General features: G+C 35.8%; 1 protein-coding gene across 1 annotated transcript; it reads right to left on the bottom strand.

Moving 5' to 3' along the window:
• Positions 1-5,990: 5,990 nt before the first annotated feature.
• LOC128995982 (39S ribosomal protein L55, mitochondrial-like) lies at positions 5,991-19,169 on the bottom strand. The gene is made up of 3 exons (XM_054421083.1): positions 19,079-19,169; positions 16,832-17,003; positions 5,991-6,208 (listed from the first exon to the last, which is right to left on the bottom strand). The coding sequence occupies exons 2-3, from the start codon at positions 16,988-16,990 to the stop codon at positions 6,047-6,049; spliced, it is 321 nt and encodes a 106-aa protein (XP_054277058.1). The 5' UTR covers positions 16,991-17,003; positions 19,079-19,169; the 3' UTR covers positions 5,991-6,046.
• Positions 19,170-19,471: the final 302 nt, after the last annotated feature.

A 19,471-nucleotide genomic window follows, 5' to 3' on the forward strand; every position in this document is an offset into this window, starting at 1 on the left:
TATCATCAATTCTTGATCAGCTGATCGCCTAAGGCGGACTTTCTTTTCCCCAACATACCGCCCTCGTCTGACCTTAAACTCGATAACCTGTCACAAACATTATCATCACAAGGGACTGCTATAATCTACTTCCTGATTGCATGCTGCCAACATTCGGGGCTCTAGAAGTTTGAAATGTGGGTCACTAATATAACTTCTTTAACATAAAAATGGATTTTCGGGCAAAAACTTATTACTGTTAATTAAAAACTATTAGATTTTCTGAGTAGTTTATGTTGCAGGAAATCAATTAGATTACTATGAGAAAACCTCTTAATATTTTTAACGAATTTCCCATAGAGGGAATAAGCTATTACCGTAGTACTCATGGTAAGACCTGGACCCGGGACCGATTTACTTTATTCGTTTTGTGGTCCATAGAGGCCAAAAACACCATCCGTTCAAATTCATATATATGCACCTAATTGTTACAGAAAAATGAAATAAAAATTGTAAATTTAAAATTCGCATGTTGTTCTCATTAGCAAACTGTTGTAGTTTGCTTGTTTATGAAAGATCAAATTTGGAAAATGCATTTATTTATTACTAAACTATTTAACATTTTACAAAAAACACGTTTACCCTCTATGTTAAATCAAAACCACGATTACTAGAAATTCGTGATCAAAACTAAGTACTGTAGGCCTACTCGTTAAACTAATTCTATTAAAATATGGAATAAATGTGTTTTTTTAAGGAGACATTTTAGTGTAAATCCAATCAGGCAAATGGAAATTCGCTTAAAGTCTGAAGGTTTGCTGCGGCGGGGGTATTATTTATTTGTAACCAGACCCAGCTACCAACAACGACTTAAAATTTCGTACAGAATTGACTTTTGAGTGTTCACTTTTTATTTCAGTATGTGCAATAGCAGTGCAGTAGCAACAAGAGCTTTCAATACGGAGTAAAATCTAATATTTTATGAGTTTATTTTGATGAAAACGCCTAGTTGATCTACAGATTAGTTCGTTTTTCTATGGGTTAATTATACGTGCGCTTTACTGTTTAGCAATACTATACTAATAGAGGTAATCATTTATTTGCAAATAATAATCAATTGCATATTGAGTAAAATTAAAAAATTAAATAGTCAACACAAATGAAGAAATTTTAAAGTGTTAAGATATAAAAATAAATATTATTGTACTCGATATTTTACCCTAGGATTTTTATACCAAAGACAACTCGTTGTTCCGTGTTTATCAATTGAATGTAGTTCAACAATGCTTTTAGAATAAATGTGTAGTTATAAATCAAAACTCACCGTTTTGATTAGGGGTCTTCTATGAATAAGAATGAGAACTTGAACTAAATCATTCTTCAGGAGTGACTCGTATTTAATTGATTTTTGGATAGCACTCATGATTTATATATTCGCTGACCTATTAATTGGCAATATTTTATACCGAGCAATATGTCCTTGTTATCTGAAATAGAATTAGTGTACGATTATAGCTCCTCTGTTTATATCCTGTACATACACTTTATAACTCAAATTGTCTGTGCAAAATCTGAGGTATTCTGTTGCCATTTTGTACAAAAATAAAATCGCCCAGATCTACATTTTGGGAAATTTCGTGATAAGTAATTTAGGTTTACTGGGTTAATTGGGGCCTACTTTTTAACTCTAAAGATGTCTTTGTTCATTGGGCTTCTAACTAATCCGGCTATAGAATCAACTGATCTTAATCAGTATCCGTAACAAAGCTTCCATCTCATATGAACACTCATCACTCATCAAGAAACGCACCCCTGGTGTGACAGCGTCGTATTAATCTTATCTGACAATCATAAATTAATCGCCAAAATAAATTAAAATTGACGTTTTTTTAGACCCACTTATTACTACCATTGCTATTGCTTGTAGGGAATGTCTCCGACTTCCTAATTAAAAGTTAGTCATTTTCCAAGTCGTGCATGCCTTAGGAGCTGAATGTAACTCAAGTACTGCAGTGATAAAAGGTTTAATTACAAAGGGAAGCGGCCAATAAAAAGGCAGTTTCTGCATTTTTAAAATTTCTAAGAAGAATGGTTTCGATTGACATATATTTTTTAACATAAATAAGATGATGTAACACAAGTCATAAAGCTACGTGGAAAGAGAGAAAATTAAGAATCGAGAGAGAGGGGCCATTCAGACCAAAGATATCAACTAGAATAGAAAATGCTGGCTAATTGATTCAATCACAAGTGGCTAAAAGTTAAGTTTTTTTTAAAGACGTTTTGAAATAAACTGCGCAGTTTGGACGAACAAAACTGTGGTTATAGTTGCAAGTTTGGCATCATCGTTATTAATGTCACGAGTTCATTCCACGCTCACTACAATAGGTGATCAAATCAATACAACAAGGAAATCACGCAAACAAATTACTCAGTTTTAAGTAACAAATTTATAACAGTCTGATAATTGGTGGCTGTCCACAGCTGAGGTAATTTTGTTTACGAAACATAAAAGGCATGTATGATTCTTCATAAAACTTTTTTTCTCAGCTCGTGTGTATCGCAGGGAAAATCTACGCATACTGTTGGAAAGATATTTTCCTGTAGATATGGAGAATTCATTCATAAATTAAAATAGGCTCAAAAATAAGCACAAGTAAATAAAATTTCAAAAAAACCAACATGGACCTTATGGGTTTCCATGCTGGTGACAAAATAACAACGCAATATAAAGAGAAAATCAAAACAAATGGAAGATTTTTCAATCACATGTTTTATTTAAAGCGGTGAAAATTGAGAAATCAAGATATTTTTGGTCGAGTTTTCGACCATTGAACGACCTCTAGTCTATAGGCAACGATGTCTTTTTTAACCTTTTTTCTCACCTCGTGTGCATCGCAGAGAAAATATTATGCTTACTGTTAGAAAGCTATTTTCCTGTAGGTTTGCAGAATCCCTTTATAAATTAAAATAAGCTCAAAAATAAACACAAACATGAATTTAATTTTTTTTTATTAACATGGGACTTATGGGTTGCCATGCTGGTGACGAAATATAAACAGAAAATCAAAACAAATGGAAGAAATTCCAAACACATGTTTTATGTACAGCATGGGGTAAAAATATAAAAGTCTGTACTTAAGATATCTTTGGTCGAGTTTTCGACCATTGATTGTCTCTTTCCCCCCATAGTTAAGCTAAAAATAAATCAAACCCCCTTTAACCACTCAAGTTTATCCATCCATTCACTGCTGATCCGTCGCAGCTTTAGTTTTTTTTAGAATTAGAAATCTAGGTGAATATAACAAAAAAATCCAAATAAAAACCTATCCAGTTCGGCAGCCTTTATTTTTTAAGTGTCGAAAGTGAGCATTTGACGGGACTTTCGGCCGCATAATTAGTGGCACAAGAGGAGATTCAGGAACCAGTTTTCGCGCCAGCTAGGTTGACCACCTGTGCGTGACGTTGTGTGTGTGTGTGTGTGTGTGCGTGCGTGCGCGTGAGTGTGTCGGTGTGCCAGATCGTATACCGTCCGACTGACCCTTGATCCTGGTCAGGTCGCCGTTTAACAGGTCACATTTCGATTCTTGAGAACCAGTTTGAACCGTTTCCCGGAGACCGTTTCAGTTTAGAAATTGTGTCCTTTTTGATCCTGTGCTTTATGGCAAAGTTTCTCAGGATGGTTCTACTCAAGTTTTCAGTTAGGCAGCTTTTTTTTTACATCGAAAGATGGTAATCACTTGAAATCATAAATAAAAATTTACTTTTGTCAGTACATCGGATAATACATCCGAATAATCAAAAGGTCACCGGTTCGATCCTAAGAAAAGTGTGTAACTTTAAAACCATCAGATTATGATGAAATTTTGTACACATGTTTACTTTTATTCTAACAGTTAGCAAACTGACATGACCAGACTATGGGATTGGGGTTTTATGGGGTTAAAATAGGTTTTTCTAATTTTGACCCTCAAGATTATGAAATTATAATCATGGATAGATATAATTATGGATCATGGATTATACAATTTCCCAATTTCTTTCTTCGCCATTTTGTAGAATTAAAGAAATCAAATATAATCTTGATGCATTCTGAAGTTATTTTGTACAAATATATTGGTTGTGGTAAAAAATTCTAAAATTGTAAATTTAAAATTCTCTTGTTATTCTTATACTTTTTAATACTTTTAATACTTTCTTATGAAATGGCGACCGTTCTTAGATGGAGTATAAGCCAATTGTTGTAGTTTGCTTGTTTATGGGTATAATTAGATACAATTTGGAAAATTTAAGACTTATTTATTTTATACCAAGATATCATTTTAGTAAAAAACTCACTTTATCACCCTCCCGGTAGCAGCATACCTAAGTACTCTTTAAACCTAATACTATTTAAATAGGGAATCAATCTTACATGTTTATGGAAATAATTAAAAATACAATCAGGCAAATGGAAATTCGCTTATTCAGCAGGTTTGCTGCGGCAGGAGTATTTATTTACTTCCTCTCCCTGTATATACCCTGGAGATATGTAGTTTTTAGTTTGAGATTTGAGTGGAAATAATATATTTATACTACCCAAAGGGGATCTCGAGTCCCGCTAAACCCAAACAACTGGTTATTGAAGTGATTGGATGTGTACAGAGCGACAGACGTCACCTGTGGTCTGATTTTGATGACATTTGGTATGTTTTTTTACTAATCCATGATCACCAAGAGTTGTTTTCATTTTTTTGTAATCCAGATTTTTTATGGGATTTTCCAACAAAAAAGTCTTACTTTTACAAAAACCTCTCTCTGATTAAAACGGTACAATTGCAATTTTGCGGTTTCTCCCTAAAACCCCATAGATACCCCCTTCAGTCACCCAGAATAGGTAATTGTTTTAAATTTTGTGCTCATAAAATATTAATGGCAAGTTAATGGGTTAGGGTACAGTAGACTCCCTCTTATCCGGACCTACCTACACTGTTTAACCGGACTACACTCAGTGGAAATGACATCTTTGTAACCGGACAATTTTTATCAGCACATCGGTTCAACCGGACTAGACCAGCAGGAAGTGGGTGGTACTGAAACGACTGTTCTCTTGGGAATGATTTGAGACCGAGACCAGTGATCACGTGTCTTACAAAGCTCCCCTAAATTTAAGTCAAATACTGTACACAGTATGCAGGTACGTTTTAATGAGTTTTTGGGGACGTCGGTTTAACCGGAAAAACCGTTATCCAGACTGGCCTCGGTCCCGAGGAGTCCGGATAAGAAGGAGTCTACTGTATGTCAGTTTGCTGATTCTGTTCATATTTGAAGTAATATGGCATAAGAAAGCCAGAGCAAGTCTTATCTCAACTTAAGCTCAACTAAGTTGCCTAAGTCTGTACGTTTGTGTGTTAATCTGCATTTATGCTACTCATGATGGCAATTTACCCCAGGAAAACTAAAGCACCAATCAAGATTAAACTATTTTTCTTACTTTACTACATTTTAAAGAATAGACATATCTTTAAATTGCTCTCGCTTATTTGTAACATAATGAACTTCAAAACCCCAGTTTTGTGCAATATTGGATACATATTCTATACACTTTTACTACATAAACGATTATCAAGTACCAATTTTGTGATAAAAATGATTAGAACATAGTATCAGATGTAAGCAATGTTCAAATGCTCAAGATTCATAGGTCTCCATCATCAGCGCTTAAACCTTTGTCTCAATTATTAGCGCTTAATCCTCTGATTGTCTCAATTATTAGCGCTTAATACTCTGATTGACTCAATTATTAGCACTTAAACCCTTGATTGCATGATGAGTGCACTGCACAAATTACTCTTTGACTCAAGTCGAACACAGCTTGACCACACAGGACAATCAGAAGACGAGCTTACAGCTTTTGAGAATGATTGTGGAAAGTAATGTGGGCTTACTAACAACCATTAGAGATGAGTCTCTAACTATCTTTTTATTTTGTCCTGTCAAATGGGAAAAGGAAAATCAATAACCTTAGCCAGTGATTTTACACACTATTTACTAATAACAGAAATTATTTACAAATTTGAAAAAAAGTTCACTTTTTCCCTTTTTTAGTTTTTTTCAACAACTGAACATATCTTGTACTATCAAAACTTCCCAAATCTTCTTCTTGGATTTTAACTTTAGTTTTGGGTTTCCTTCTTTCCATCCTCTGTTTTGCTTCTGCCTCGCTCAGTGTGTTAAGGTCCAATGGTAGCTGTGAAGAAATGTATTTAATTAATTGACATCAACATAAATTGGCTCATACCATTGACTATTAATTGGATAGTGAAGTTCTTAATAGTCAAAGCTCACACCAAAGGAAACAAGTTATTCTTGATTTTCTCTGACCCGTAGAACCATTTCCCGCAGTTTGGCTGTTTACTTACACCCTGTACGGTATATAATTTTTAATGTTTTTGGGACATCCTATAATAATTTTTATCATTACCTATCATTATCAGAGATGGGGCCTAGCATATTTTAACCCAAATATGAGTGTAGAATAGAGTGAGATGGGGTCGCTGGAGTTTTATCCCCCTAGAATTTTACCCCCTGGGCAAAGCTGACGTCACTATGACATAGTAACCTGAACGCTCAAAAGTTTGTTCACAGGCGGAATTTTACCCCCGCAGATTTGGAAGTCTATTGTGTTGGAAAATAGACAGAGCGTGATTAATTAGATTAGCAATAAAAACCAGAATTTTACCCCCTGTCCATATAACTGGCGTTTAGACAACTGAAGATGTATGGGCCGGATTTTTACCCCTGGAATTTTACCCCCTGGCCGGATATAGAAATGATTAAGAATGATTGATTTTCCAATTTCTGTTTTTATTTAATTGTAAACATTTTATTATTAGGCCTTTTTTTGTAATCTCTTCTAAGTAAAGAGAATTTGCTGTTTAATTTTGATTGATGTTCGGGATTTGTGTTTGGGGCCAACTGTTGGTTAATAAGTATGTAACTGAGTACCGTAGCTTATTTAAACGATAATTGGGTGAACATTTTTTCGTAAAGAAACAATAAGGCATACAGTATTTTGTTATTGTTGCAATAAAAACAAAAAACATTGTTTATCACGGTTGTATAATAAATCGTTAAAGAAATCTTCGAATCAATTACCATTTTGATGTTTGTTTATACGTCATATTAAACAACAGTTAGCTTCCAAGATCAAATCCTGATACTCAAATCTCAAAATTAAAATTAAAAACCGGTTCGATTAGTTGATGTTACAAATAAACTAGTAGTACGCTTATTCTGCACGTAACAGGATGAGTGAACATGAGCGCAATAATGAAAGAGTTTACCCACACCTAGCACACTTACCGGTGTCACTGGTGTACACAATAATGTTATTTGTATGGGAAAATCGACCCATGAGTCGGGGCAAATAATGGTGAGTCGGTAACTCAAGTCGGTAGCGTCACGCGAACTTCGGGCCCAAGGCAGCGATGTCGTGAGTTCGGATCCTGGTCACTGCCACTAAATTTTATCAGTACAGTTCACCTTTGTACTGTACCGGCTCACCAATTGCTTTGCTGTAAACGATCCACGCACGGGCGAGGTTAAAAGAGGCTGGACCAACCTCTTAAAAAACCAAATCTCAGTCAACAACAATCCTAACTACTCGTCCATTAATTAACCAAAGTCATTGGTAATATACGTAACGTATTTCCTGTTTCCCTCTCTTCTCATAGCATTTTATTATTGCAGATACGTTAATATAACTGTCACAAAGAGTTCCCACACTCTGGACTGTTCACCTTGACTACTTCCTTTACCACTTCCTACGTCGTGGACCTGTTTCCCTCTCTTCTCGTAGCATTTTATTATTGCAGATACATTAATCTAACTGTCACAAAGGGTGCCCACACTCCGGACTCCTCGCCTCGACTACTCCCTTCACCACTTCCTACTTCGTGGACCTTTTTCCCTCCCTTCCCATAGCATTTTTAGAATTGCAGATACTGTACATTATTGTAATTATCATAAAGGGTTTCTACACTCCGGAATCCTCGCCTCAACTATTTCCTTCACCACTTCCTACGTCGTAGACCTGTTTCCCTCCCTTCCTAATAGCATTTTAGAATTTCAAATAGATTAATTTAACTTTCACAAAGGGTTCCCACACTCCGGACCGTTCACCTTGATTACATCCTTCACCACTTCCTACGTCGTGGACCTATTTCCCTCCCTTCCTACAGCATTTTAGAATTTCAAATAGATTAATTTAACTTTCACAAAGGGTTCCCACACTCCGGACTGCTCACCTTGACTACATCCTTCACCGCTTCCTACGTCGTGGACCTGTTTCCCTCCCTTCCCATAGCATTTTAGAATTGCAGTTACATTAATCTAACTATCACAAAGGGTTTTTACACTCCAGAATGCTCGCCTCGACTACTTCCATTACCACTTCCTACGTCGTGGACCTGTTTCCCTCCCTTCCTATAGCATTTTAGTATTGCAGGTATATTAATCTAACTGTCAAAAGGGTTTCTACACTCCGGACTGCTCGCCTCGACTACTTCCATTACCACTTCCTACATCGTGGACCTGTTTCCCTCCCTTCCTATAGCATTTTAGTATCGCAGGTATATTAATCTAACTGTCACAAAGGGTTTCTACACTCCGGACTTCTCGCCTTGACTACTTCCTTTACCGCTTCCTACGTCGTGGACCTGTTTCCTTCCCTTCCTATAGCATTTCATTATGGCAGATATATTAATCTAACTGCCACAAAGGGTTCCCACACTCCGGAATGCTCGCCTTGACTACTTCCTTCACTACTTCCTAAGTGTCGTGAACCTGTTTCCCTCCCTTCCCATAGCATTTTTAGAATTGCAGATACATTATTCTAATTGTCACAAAGGCTTCCGACACTCCGGACTGCTCACATTGACTACTTCCTTCACCACTTCCTACGTCGTGGACCTGTTTCCCTCCCTTCCTATAGCATTTTAGTATTGCAGGTATATTAATCTAACTGTCACAAAGGGTTTCTACTCTCCGGACTGCTCGCTTTGACTACTTCCATCACCGCTTCCTTCGTCGTGGACCTGTTTCCCTCCCTTCCCATAGCATTTTCGAATTGCAGTTACACTAATCTAACTGTCACAAAGGGTTTCTAAACTCCAGAATGCTCACCTCGACTACTTCCATTACCACTTCCAACGTCCTGGACCTGTTTCCCTCCCTTCCTATAGCATTTTAGTATTGCAGGTATATTAATCTAACTGTCACAAAGGGTTCTTACACTCCGGAATGCTCGCCTTGACTACTTCCTAAGTGTCGTGAACCTGTTTCCCTCCCTTCCCATAGCATTTTTAGAATTGCAGATACATTATTCTAATTGTCACAAAGGCTTCCGACACTCCGGACTGCTCACATTGACTACTTCCTTCATCACTTCCTACGTCGTGGACCTGTTTCCCTCCCTTCCTATAGCATTTTAGTATTGCAGGTATATTAATCTAACTGTCACAAAGGGTTTCTACTCTCCAGAATGCTCACCTCGACTACTTCCATCACCACTTCCATCGTCGTGGACCTGTTTCCCTCCCTTCCTATAGCATTTTAGTATTGCAGGTATATTAATCTAACTGTCACAAAGGGTTTCTACACTCCGGACTGCTCGCCTTGACTACTTCCATCACCGCTTCCTACGTCATGGACATGTTTCCCTCCCTTCCCATTGCATTTTAGAATTGCAGTTACACTAATCTAACTGCCACAAAGGGTTTCTACTTTCCATAGCATTTAAGTATTACAGATACGTTAATTTAACAGTCATAAAGGGTTTCCGTACTCCTTTCTTTTCACTGCTCACCTTTCCGTTTTATTTACTACTCTCTACGTCGGGGACCTGTTCCCCCCCCCCTTCACATAGCATTTTAGTATAAAAATATACCAACGTTTTTGAATATTTAATATTTAATGCCAACATTAAATTGAATAATGTATAAAGCTGCTTTGTTCTAAATACATACATACCTATATACTTTGAATTAAAAGGCGAAATTTTAATACTGAACATAAACGGTATATAACTGCCGACTAATATTGTTAAGTTCAATTTATTATTATGAAAGTTGTGAGATTTAATTAGCTTAAATAACATTATTCTGAAAGCTGTGAAATTATAATGATATATATTCATAGACGCCAAACTATTTACTCCATGAATGAAAGAGCTTAGAGTAAAAGTCGTTCTCTCTGTCTTAAGTAGACAACAAAATTGTTGGTCGCAAAACGTAAACAAATAAAAAGAAGAAGAAGGTAGCTCCTAATGTTATTCTTATGGGACAAATTTAAAAATGTTTTTTAAGTATTTTATAATTACTACTGAGCGGAATCGTCTAGAATTTTAATGGCGTCTTTACACTGGTGTCATAACTATTTGTGCAAAATTTGAACGCTATAAGTGCAACGGTTCTTGAGTTTTAGGTGCGAACACACACACACACACACACACATACTCCAGCGGACAACTTTTCTCCGACTCCGCTATACACGATACATAGATTCGTTCACTTCGTTCACTCATCTATTAAGATAGGCTACCTACTTAATAATAAAATGTTTACTATTAAATTAAAACTGAATGAAAATAATTAACTATTCTCACTAATTTATATATCTGGCCAGGGGGTAAAATTCCAGGGGTAAAAATCCAGGCCGTACATTTTAAGCTGACCTCATGAAGGGGGTAAAAGTCTGGGGGTAAAATTCCGGCCCGTACACTCTAGGTTTTTATAATTTGATGTGTTCTGATTAAATTCACAACTGTGAAAATATACGTTTAATTCCGGGTTTAATCCATCAAACTGATGTCGCAAAACTCAAATGTTTGTGGTCGGAATTTTACCCCCTGGTTTGTGACGTCATGTTTGCCCAGGAGGTAAAATTCCAGGGGGATAAAAATCCGCTACCTAACCCGTGAGATGATCTGTGTAGCTTTTTTCAGATCAGATCATTTCATTCACCATACAGTTATGGTAACAATCGTCAACATTAAAAAAATTTTAAAGAACCTATTGTACAACATTAATAATTTTATGGTAGGCTATAGAAAGAAGATTCTTGTTGTACCAGACAGCAAATATGTAAAAAAAAATACAATTTTAATTCACGGAACTTGCTTAGTGTTTGGTTAAAAGTATTAGGCCACTTAATATGTTAAAATAACATGAATGGAACAGTTATTACTTGTAATGACTCAAAATTCAATGTTTATAATTATAGTCCTTATTTTATTTTCAAACTCAATCTTGTTATATTTTCAATATTTATCCATGTCCATTTTTAATATTATTAAAACCATATTGTCTCAACATATATATAATTTACTATCAAAATTTATTCATTGGCTTATCCAAAATTATTATTCAAAAACAAATCCTCCAATCAGAACACCATCCATCTGGGTTCAAGATTATTAATAAAATACAACCATGTTTTTATTTATGTGAACCCCATAACTTGATATGATTTACAACAATGAAAAGGAGTGTGCAGTTTAGCTATTCAAGAAGAGCACATAGAAACTATATTAGTTGTGAAATAAATTATGAAAATATAAAGTAAAGTATTGGCAAAATATTCAAATTAAGTTAACCGAAGAAAGAAGAATTTAAGCCTTTAAACTAAGAAGAAAATTATTATTACAGAAGATTGGTGAGAACATTCCATTTATTAACTCAGACTAACTTATAGACTCCTCAAGCATCCATTTGGACCCTATTTACCTCCATTAATTAAAATCAAAATCCTTCCTATTTAATTTATGGTTTTTGAAAGATTATTAAATTTATAATTTACCATACTCATTGAAAATTTAAATTGGAAATCTTTTGATTCGGCCAGCACGAATCCCCACCCCTGAACAATTTTTTTTTGTAACCCTATATTAATCATTTAACTTATGTACCATTAAACCTCATGCTTTAAAACCTCTGTCCTCAAATTATTATTGTTTAAGATAAGATTAGAATATAAACCATATTAAGGGTTTATTTCAATGGCGCCCAACGTAATAGGCTTGAATCAAAAGATTTCATAATCGTATGTTGAGACAATCTAAAATAGGCTAATAAATACCAATAGGCTAATAGGCTACTTACGTATGTTAGGCCTACTCTTAAGAAGTTAGGTAGGATTAAGAATCCCGATTTCTCACAACTTATGTCCCACCAATATTAGGTACTAACTAAACGACTTGTAATTCTAAAAATAAATAGGCTACTATAAGGTAAAACAGATTTATTTCATGTCGTAAAGCTTAGGCCTAGCTCATTATTGTTATAACGATACCCAACTTGTCCTATAATATCCCTGTTCCCTTACACCGTCGTAAACAAAATGGCTAACAACGATAACGATAATCACTATAATTTGAGACAACCGAGACGTTATCCTGCATTATCATTTCAACAACACGAATCAGACGAATCGTCAAATCTGTCAACAGAAGAAATGGAAAACCTAACCTATGTAGAAGGCCAAGATGAATCTAACACCGGTTCGGGTTCGGAACGTTTCAATCCCAGTGGACCCAGTGTCGAAGATTTGAACCGGAACGAGAGCGACCAATCAGAATCAACGGACCGGGCCGAGATTATTGAAGTACACCAAAGACCCGCAGCCAATCAAAGCACACATTCACAGTCAGCTGATATTAGAACCACATCGACACACGGAATCATCCGAGGGTTAACGAAGACGCCCGAAGCAAGTTTCCAGCTGTTAGAGACCGAGTCTCCGACCATTGAAAACCGTCCCAATGACGTAATACCAACGTTCACACACGCAACTTCTCAACCGCCTGAAGTTAAAGCTACGCAAACTACTGAACAACCGGATTTGAACAAAATATTTAATTTTCTAGAACAGTTTAACACTAAACTTGATCAAACCAACACACAACTAAACCAAAAATTAGATCAGACCCGAATAGAGCTAAACCGTGAGATAAAATCATGTCAAAAAATTCTAACAGAACAAATAAATGACATTAGAACAACACAAAGTGAATTTCGCCAGGAATTAAATGTCCTAAAAGCTAACCAACAGTCCCAAAATCAAGAGAACAAAGAATTTCAATTTCAAATCACAAATCAAATTGACGAATCAAAAATAAATATCCAGACATTTGTAACTAATAACTTGGAACAACAAGAACAAAAGTTAGAACAAAATATGAAAGCATTAGTGCTACAAACAAAAACCGACAGTGAAAATATTGCTAAATATTATGCACAATCCATCCACAATGAAATTGTTCCTAAATTACACATACAAAATAATCTTATCCAAGAACAACAAAACGAAATTAAAACTATTACTGAAACTCTAAACAAATGTGAAAGTGAAGTACAGTCACTAAAACTGAAACATCATTCACCAATCCGGAACGACAATCCTATTCAAATCATATGTTCGGGATCTGACCCAATGGAAAGACAAATCCCTAAATTCAATGGAAGAACTATAAATCCAAATGAATATCTACAAAAACTTAAACGGTTCTATGCTAAAAGGATAGAAAGAAATCCTAATAACGACCCTGTTGAAATCCTGAAAGATCTTCTCGACATCAGTTTTGAAGGACCAGCGTCCAGATGGCTTCAACTGGTTAAGGCAGACATTAACAGTTGGGAAAGATTCTCCGAAGAATTCACCATGAAATACTGGAGCCGTGAAGTACAAAGAGGAGTACGTAGCAAGATTGAAGCCGAACATTACAAACCTAATGGAACGCTCAACAGAACTGAATATTTTACTGAGAGAGTCCTATTGCTACAGTCTATTACACCACAAATGACTGAAGAGGAAATAGTGATCCTGTTAAGCGAACGATTTGATCAACTCATCCAAGATAGCATTCAAGTACAGAACGTGACAACAATTCGAGCATTCGAAAGACTTCTGCAAAAAGAAGATATCCGAGATGGACCCAAAAGGAGCAAACCTGCGAACTACCATAATATGGATCACCGACCAAATAGTCCTACACATCGTAACAAGACTCCACCATATAGCTCTGATATTAACCATCGAGCCTATCAACCAAAAACATCATCTTATGCTATACGGACACCACACCAAGAACATCAAGAACCTAGAGAACACCAATATCAGCCATACAACCGTTTCAGACATGATCCTCGCAAAAACTACAATCAAAACCACAGACAGCATCCTTATACCAATACGCTCACTGATCAAAACCGATACCACCAAAGGCCTAATCAATACTATTACAATAACAGCAAACCATATCCTACAAATGAGCAAAAACAAGTATGTGCCATGATAAGTCAAGACAGTCCACATGACACAGCAACACAACAAAGATCTCCAACAAATTTCAACCCCTCATACACCAGCCAGGGAAACGACCCGCCGCTGTAGATGTAAGCCGAGGACCATCAACTACCAACATCATAACAACTAGCGATATCAACAGCAAATATCCTCGAAAATAATTCTTTAAATAACCCTAACAATTTTTCGATAAATAATATAATGTGTGATCAAGATTTTTTATTAAATGAACCCACTGAAAATAATAAATTTCCTGTATCCAAACCAGTTAAATGCCCTGAAATAGATATTAGAATCAATAATCTCCCAACAAAAGCATTAATCGATACTGGTTCTACAATAACATGTATTTCCGAACAATGTTTCAAAGAGAATCAAAAAATAATTCAACCATTTGAAGAACTTCCTTTGTCTAATACGACAATAACTACAGCTACTGGTGAAAAATCAAAACGTGTTGCAAGAATCATTTATGCCCCTGTAACCATTGAACATCAGACCATCTGGCTTCAATTTCTTATCATACCTAATTTAATTAAACCTGTGATATTTGGTATGGACACATTAACAGAACTCCGACTAAAGATAGATTCTAATAAAAATAAATTAAGTTTAACAATTAATGATACTGATATTAATCTAAAATGTGATATGAGTATTAAAATGGGACAAGTATGTCAAATAGATATAAGCAATTGCCAAAGGCCATATGATAACTACTATAACAATGAAGAAAACTATTTTACAATGTACAAAGAATATCACTTACCCAAGAAAGAACCACAGACCCACAATTACATGAAGACCTTCAAACCGATTTCCCCAATACTTGGACCATCAACATACCACATAAGTGATCTCTACAATGATAAATTATATGGACCCTATCATATATATCCTCCATGAAGAAATACATGGAACCGATCTACACACCACAACCGAAGATAGAAGATAAACTGTAATGTGTGCTTAACCCTATAAACATTGCTGTAAAAGGGAAGAATTTTAAATCATACCCACACAAGCAGTGAGTGAACAAGCCAATTTCTCCAGTTACCTCTGTCCCAATAGTTAAACTATAGTCATAATCACAAATTTAATGTATTTAGTTATAAGAGGTTATCATCAAGCAATCACAAACAACTATTCATTTAATGTACTCCATGGTACCTATAAGAATCATACATCTCTTATATGTCTCATGTTCATTTCATATTTCAACATTTGTTCATCACTCCATTCATTTATTATGTAAAAAAAAAAATTGTTTTAACCACTTAAATAAATTTTATGTTTTTAATGTTTGTAGAAGATAGGAGGGGATAGTAATCATTTTGCTATTTTAGAATTATTTTATTGTTATGTTCATTCCAACTGAAATTTGTTCTAGTTAAACCTTAATGTTAAGTTTGTTAGATTTTTGTTTCAACTCAATTTCATCTCAATATTTGTTATTTGCTGTATAAAGTTAAATATATTTTTCGTCATTTAGCGAAAATATGTCATTAAAAATTTAATTACATATTTTCTGAGGGGATATTGTAATGACTCAAAATTCAATGTTTATAATTATAGTCCTTATTTTATTTTCAAACTCAATCTTGTTATATTTTCAATATTTATCCATGTCCATTTTTAATATTATTAAAACCATATTGTCTCAACATATATATAATTTACTATCAAAATTTATTCATTGGCTTATCCAAAATTATTATTCAAAAACAAATCCTCCAATCAGAACACCATCCATCTGGGTTCAAGATTATTAATAAAATACAACCATGTTTTTATTTATGTGAACCCCATAACTTGATATGATTTACAACAATGAAAAGGAGTGTGCAGTTTAGCTATTCAAGAAGAGCACATAGAAACTATATTAGTTGTGAAATAAATTATGAAAATATAAAGTAAAGTATTGGCAAAATATTCAAATTAAGTTAACCGAAGAAAGAAGAATTTAAGCCTTTAAACTAAGAAGAAAATTATTATTACAGAAGATTGGTGAGAACATTCCATTTATTAACTCAGACTAACTTATAGACTCCTCAAGCATCCATTTGGACCCTATTTACCTCCATTAATTAAAATCAAAATCCTTCCTATTTAATTTATGGTTTTTGAAAGATTATTAAATTTATAATTTACCATACTCATTGAAAATTTAAATTGGAAATCTTTTGATTCGGCCAGCACGAATCCCCACCCCTGAACAATTTTTTTTTGTAACCCTATATTAATCATTTAACTTATGTACCATTAAACCTCATGCTTTAAAACCTCTGTCCTCAAATTATTATTGTTTAAGATAAGATTAGAATATAAACCATATTAAGGGTTTATTTCATACTAGGCCTATCTGTTCTCAAGCCTGTGAGATAACTGTGCCCCTCTTCACCTATATTGTAGGGGAATCTTTCTCTCCCTTGCGCGTCTGGGCCGGGTCCCAAGTATAAAAGCGGCCTTGTATGTTCTCCAAACTCTGGTACCAGAACAATATACTCACAGTTATAATTTGACGAGGTTCAGGGTAACGAATAACAATACTTGAACCATCGGGTAGGATCACTGTTGTCGGATACTGCAAGAGATACTTTGATCGATGAATTCTTGTTATTGCGGCTGAAGATGAGTTCAGACATCTTTTAATGACACTGGAAAACATGATTATTCTTCACCTGAAACATATTATTTTCTTTTTTTGTACACAATTTTTTGCTTAAAGAAAATTACTGTACCATAACTGATGAGAAACAGATCTACCAATTGGTTTTACTACGGTATTTTCTTTGTAACAGCAAACCTGTACCCTTACTCTAGTAAATTATGTTACCTACCTATTTTAGTAATTTTGGCAAACATTTAAATTGTCTTAACCGAGCCTTTTGGGAACCAGGGGTAACCCAGTCGTACGCACCCCTTACCTCTCTAATCGGGTCACTGGGGAGGTGGACCTAGATACCCGGTATTCGTAAGAACAATTTAGACAATCTGACCCAAAGGGAGGAGGAAGGTATACTGAAATCTGACGATGACGACAAGCTCCAAGAAACCGGAAAGGAACGAAAAACAACTTTCCAGGGGCGAGTTGCAAAGATGGAGGATAGCGGATGCTTTAGCCAAAGGCGAAAAGGTGCTATCCAGAAGTGAGAGGAGGCTGGTGTGGGATGCCAAGCACCCTAACTCTGCTCCCTGCAAAGCCAGTTCCTCTGGGAACTAGGATGCTGGGAAAAAGCAGGGCAAGGGTGGTACCCCCAAAGCTGACTCTAATGAAGCCTCCAGGAAGAAAGGTGGGGGCTGTGCTGACGCAGCCACAAAAGATTGGCTGGTCAAGCAAGTTCAGGAGCTGAGTCCTTTCAGGGAAATCTCGCTACAGCTTGCCTCAACCAGAGACCTTGTGAAAGCTGAGAAAGGTATTTATGTGCCCGGCCCTACAAGGTCTGCGTATGAGATCCCTCGAACGAAAAACGACTTTCCAGGGGTGAGTTGCAAAGACGGAGGATAGCGGATGCTTTAGCCAAAGGCAAAAAGGTGCTATCCAGAAGCGGGAGGAGGCTGGTGTGGGCTGCCAAGCACCCTAACTCTGCTCCCTGCAAAGCCAGTTCCTCCGAGAACTAGGATGCTGGGAAAAAGCAGGGCAAGGGTGTTACCCCCAAAGCTGACTCTAATGAAGCCTCCAGGAAGAAAGGTGGAGGCTGTGCTGACGCAGCCACAAAGGATTGGCTGGTAAAGCAAGTTCAGGAGCTGAGTCCTTTCAGGGAAATCTCGCTACAGCTTGCCCCAGCCAGAGACCTTGTGAAAGCTGTGAAGGTATATTTATGTGCCAAGGTCTGCGTATGAGATCCCTTGGCCTATTGATGGGAGATCAAAGGGAAGAACAGGTTACCATAGTCAAAAGGCTCTCACAGTTCACCAAGGACCTGGGATTTGACGGAGAATGAGGACCTGTGAACAAGGGTGCACAATAAGCTGTTCTAGCTGCGATGCAATCCTATGGTGACTTGTAAGCCTGGCCCTCTGTTATAAAAAAAAGGCTAGTTTTGACTTTTGAATATTTAATTCAAATGTTGGGTCAAGAAATTTCCAAACAGAACATGAAATAAGTTATCGGAAAGAAATAGGCATACAAGTAAGGTAGACTTCGGTATCTGTTGGCACAAACAACAGAATGAAATTATCGATTATTCAATTGTTTCATTCGATGGTTCGATATATCGTTTGGTTAGGTTAACCTTACCTAACTAACCAAACGATTATATCGATATATCAATCGGTATTTTCATTCGGTTGTTTGTGCTAACAGATAGGCCTACTGAAGTCTTTTAAGTAGCCTACCCCAAGTTAAGGAAAAGTTAGCAGTGACATTGCGGTTTGGATGCTAACAACAAAAATTTGCAGTAGGCTAACATTTGGTAATCACAAATTTTATTAACATTCTGGGAAGATCAAATAATGTTACCGATACTCGGTGGGTGGCAAAATATTTGTTAGATACAACACACGGGATTTGTGTTAATTACAAAACACGTTACTGTCAAATAAGACGCATTTTCTAAAAAGTTATCAACAAAATGTTATTAACTCAGGTGTAAATGCGGCTTAAGGTTAGGTCCAAAAGTAGCCTTTAGAATATCTAACCCAAACTATGCTATCCTAGCCCAACCTAACCTTTAACTTAATATTTTCCTCATGGAAAAAACTGAATAGCCTAACCTACTTTTCAAATTTAGAGTAAAATCACACATTTAAATACCTTAAAATGTGCGTTTTGATTTCCAAATATAATGACAAACAATAACCAATTTTATAAAACAAAAACAATTTTAATTGATTGAACGATTGAACATTGAAGGAGAAAGAAAAACAAAAACAATAATAACCAACTTAACTAGGCTGCCAAGGTTTTTTCTTCTAATTGCTGCAGGTGTACGCCTGGTTTTATTTCATGAGGCTCCACAGTACATTTTACTTGTCTTGTAGTGGTCTTGTAGCAGCAATAAGTTAACATAATACATATTTTTTCTTGCAGTTAAGCTGTGGTAAATATAAAATGGAGATGATTATGTTTCACAATTAAATAAATTATATTATATACACCGTTTACACAAACTTACGCACGGGCTTTATATGTTCTGTTTCACTGTTT

This window comes from Macrosteles quadrilineatus, unplaced genomic scaffold (genome assembly GCF_028750875.1).
Source record: "Macrosteles quadrilineatus isolate MER2022 unplaced genomic scaffold, UCM_ALF_1.0 Scaffold_5__1_contigs__length_97177068, whole genome shotgun sequence".
Lineage (NCBI taxonomy): Eukaryota > Metazoa > Arthropoda > Insecta > Hemiptera > Cicadellidae > Macrosteles > Macrosteles quadrilineatus.

Coding starts and splice junctions, on each gene's coding strand:
- LOC128995982 (XM_054421083.1), bottom strand. CDS start 16,990: ATGTTTTCCAGTGTCATTAAAAGATGTCTGAACTCATCTTCAGCCGCA. Junction 6,209..16,831: donor AACCTCGTCAAATTATAACT/GTGAGTATATTG, acceptor ATTTCTTCACAG/CTACCATTGGACCTTAACAC.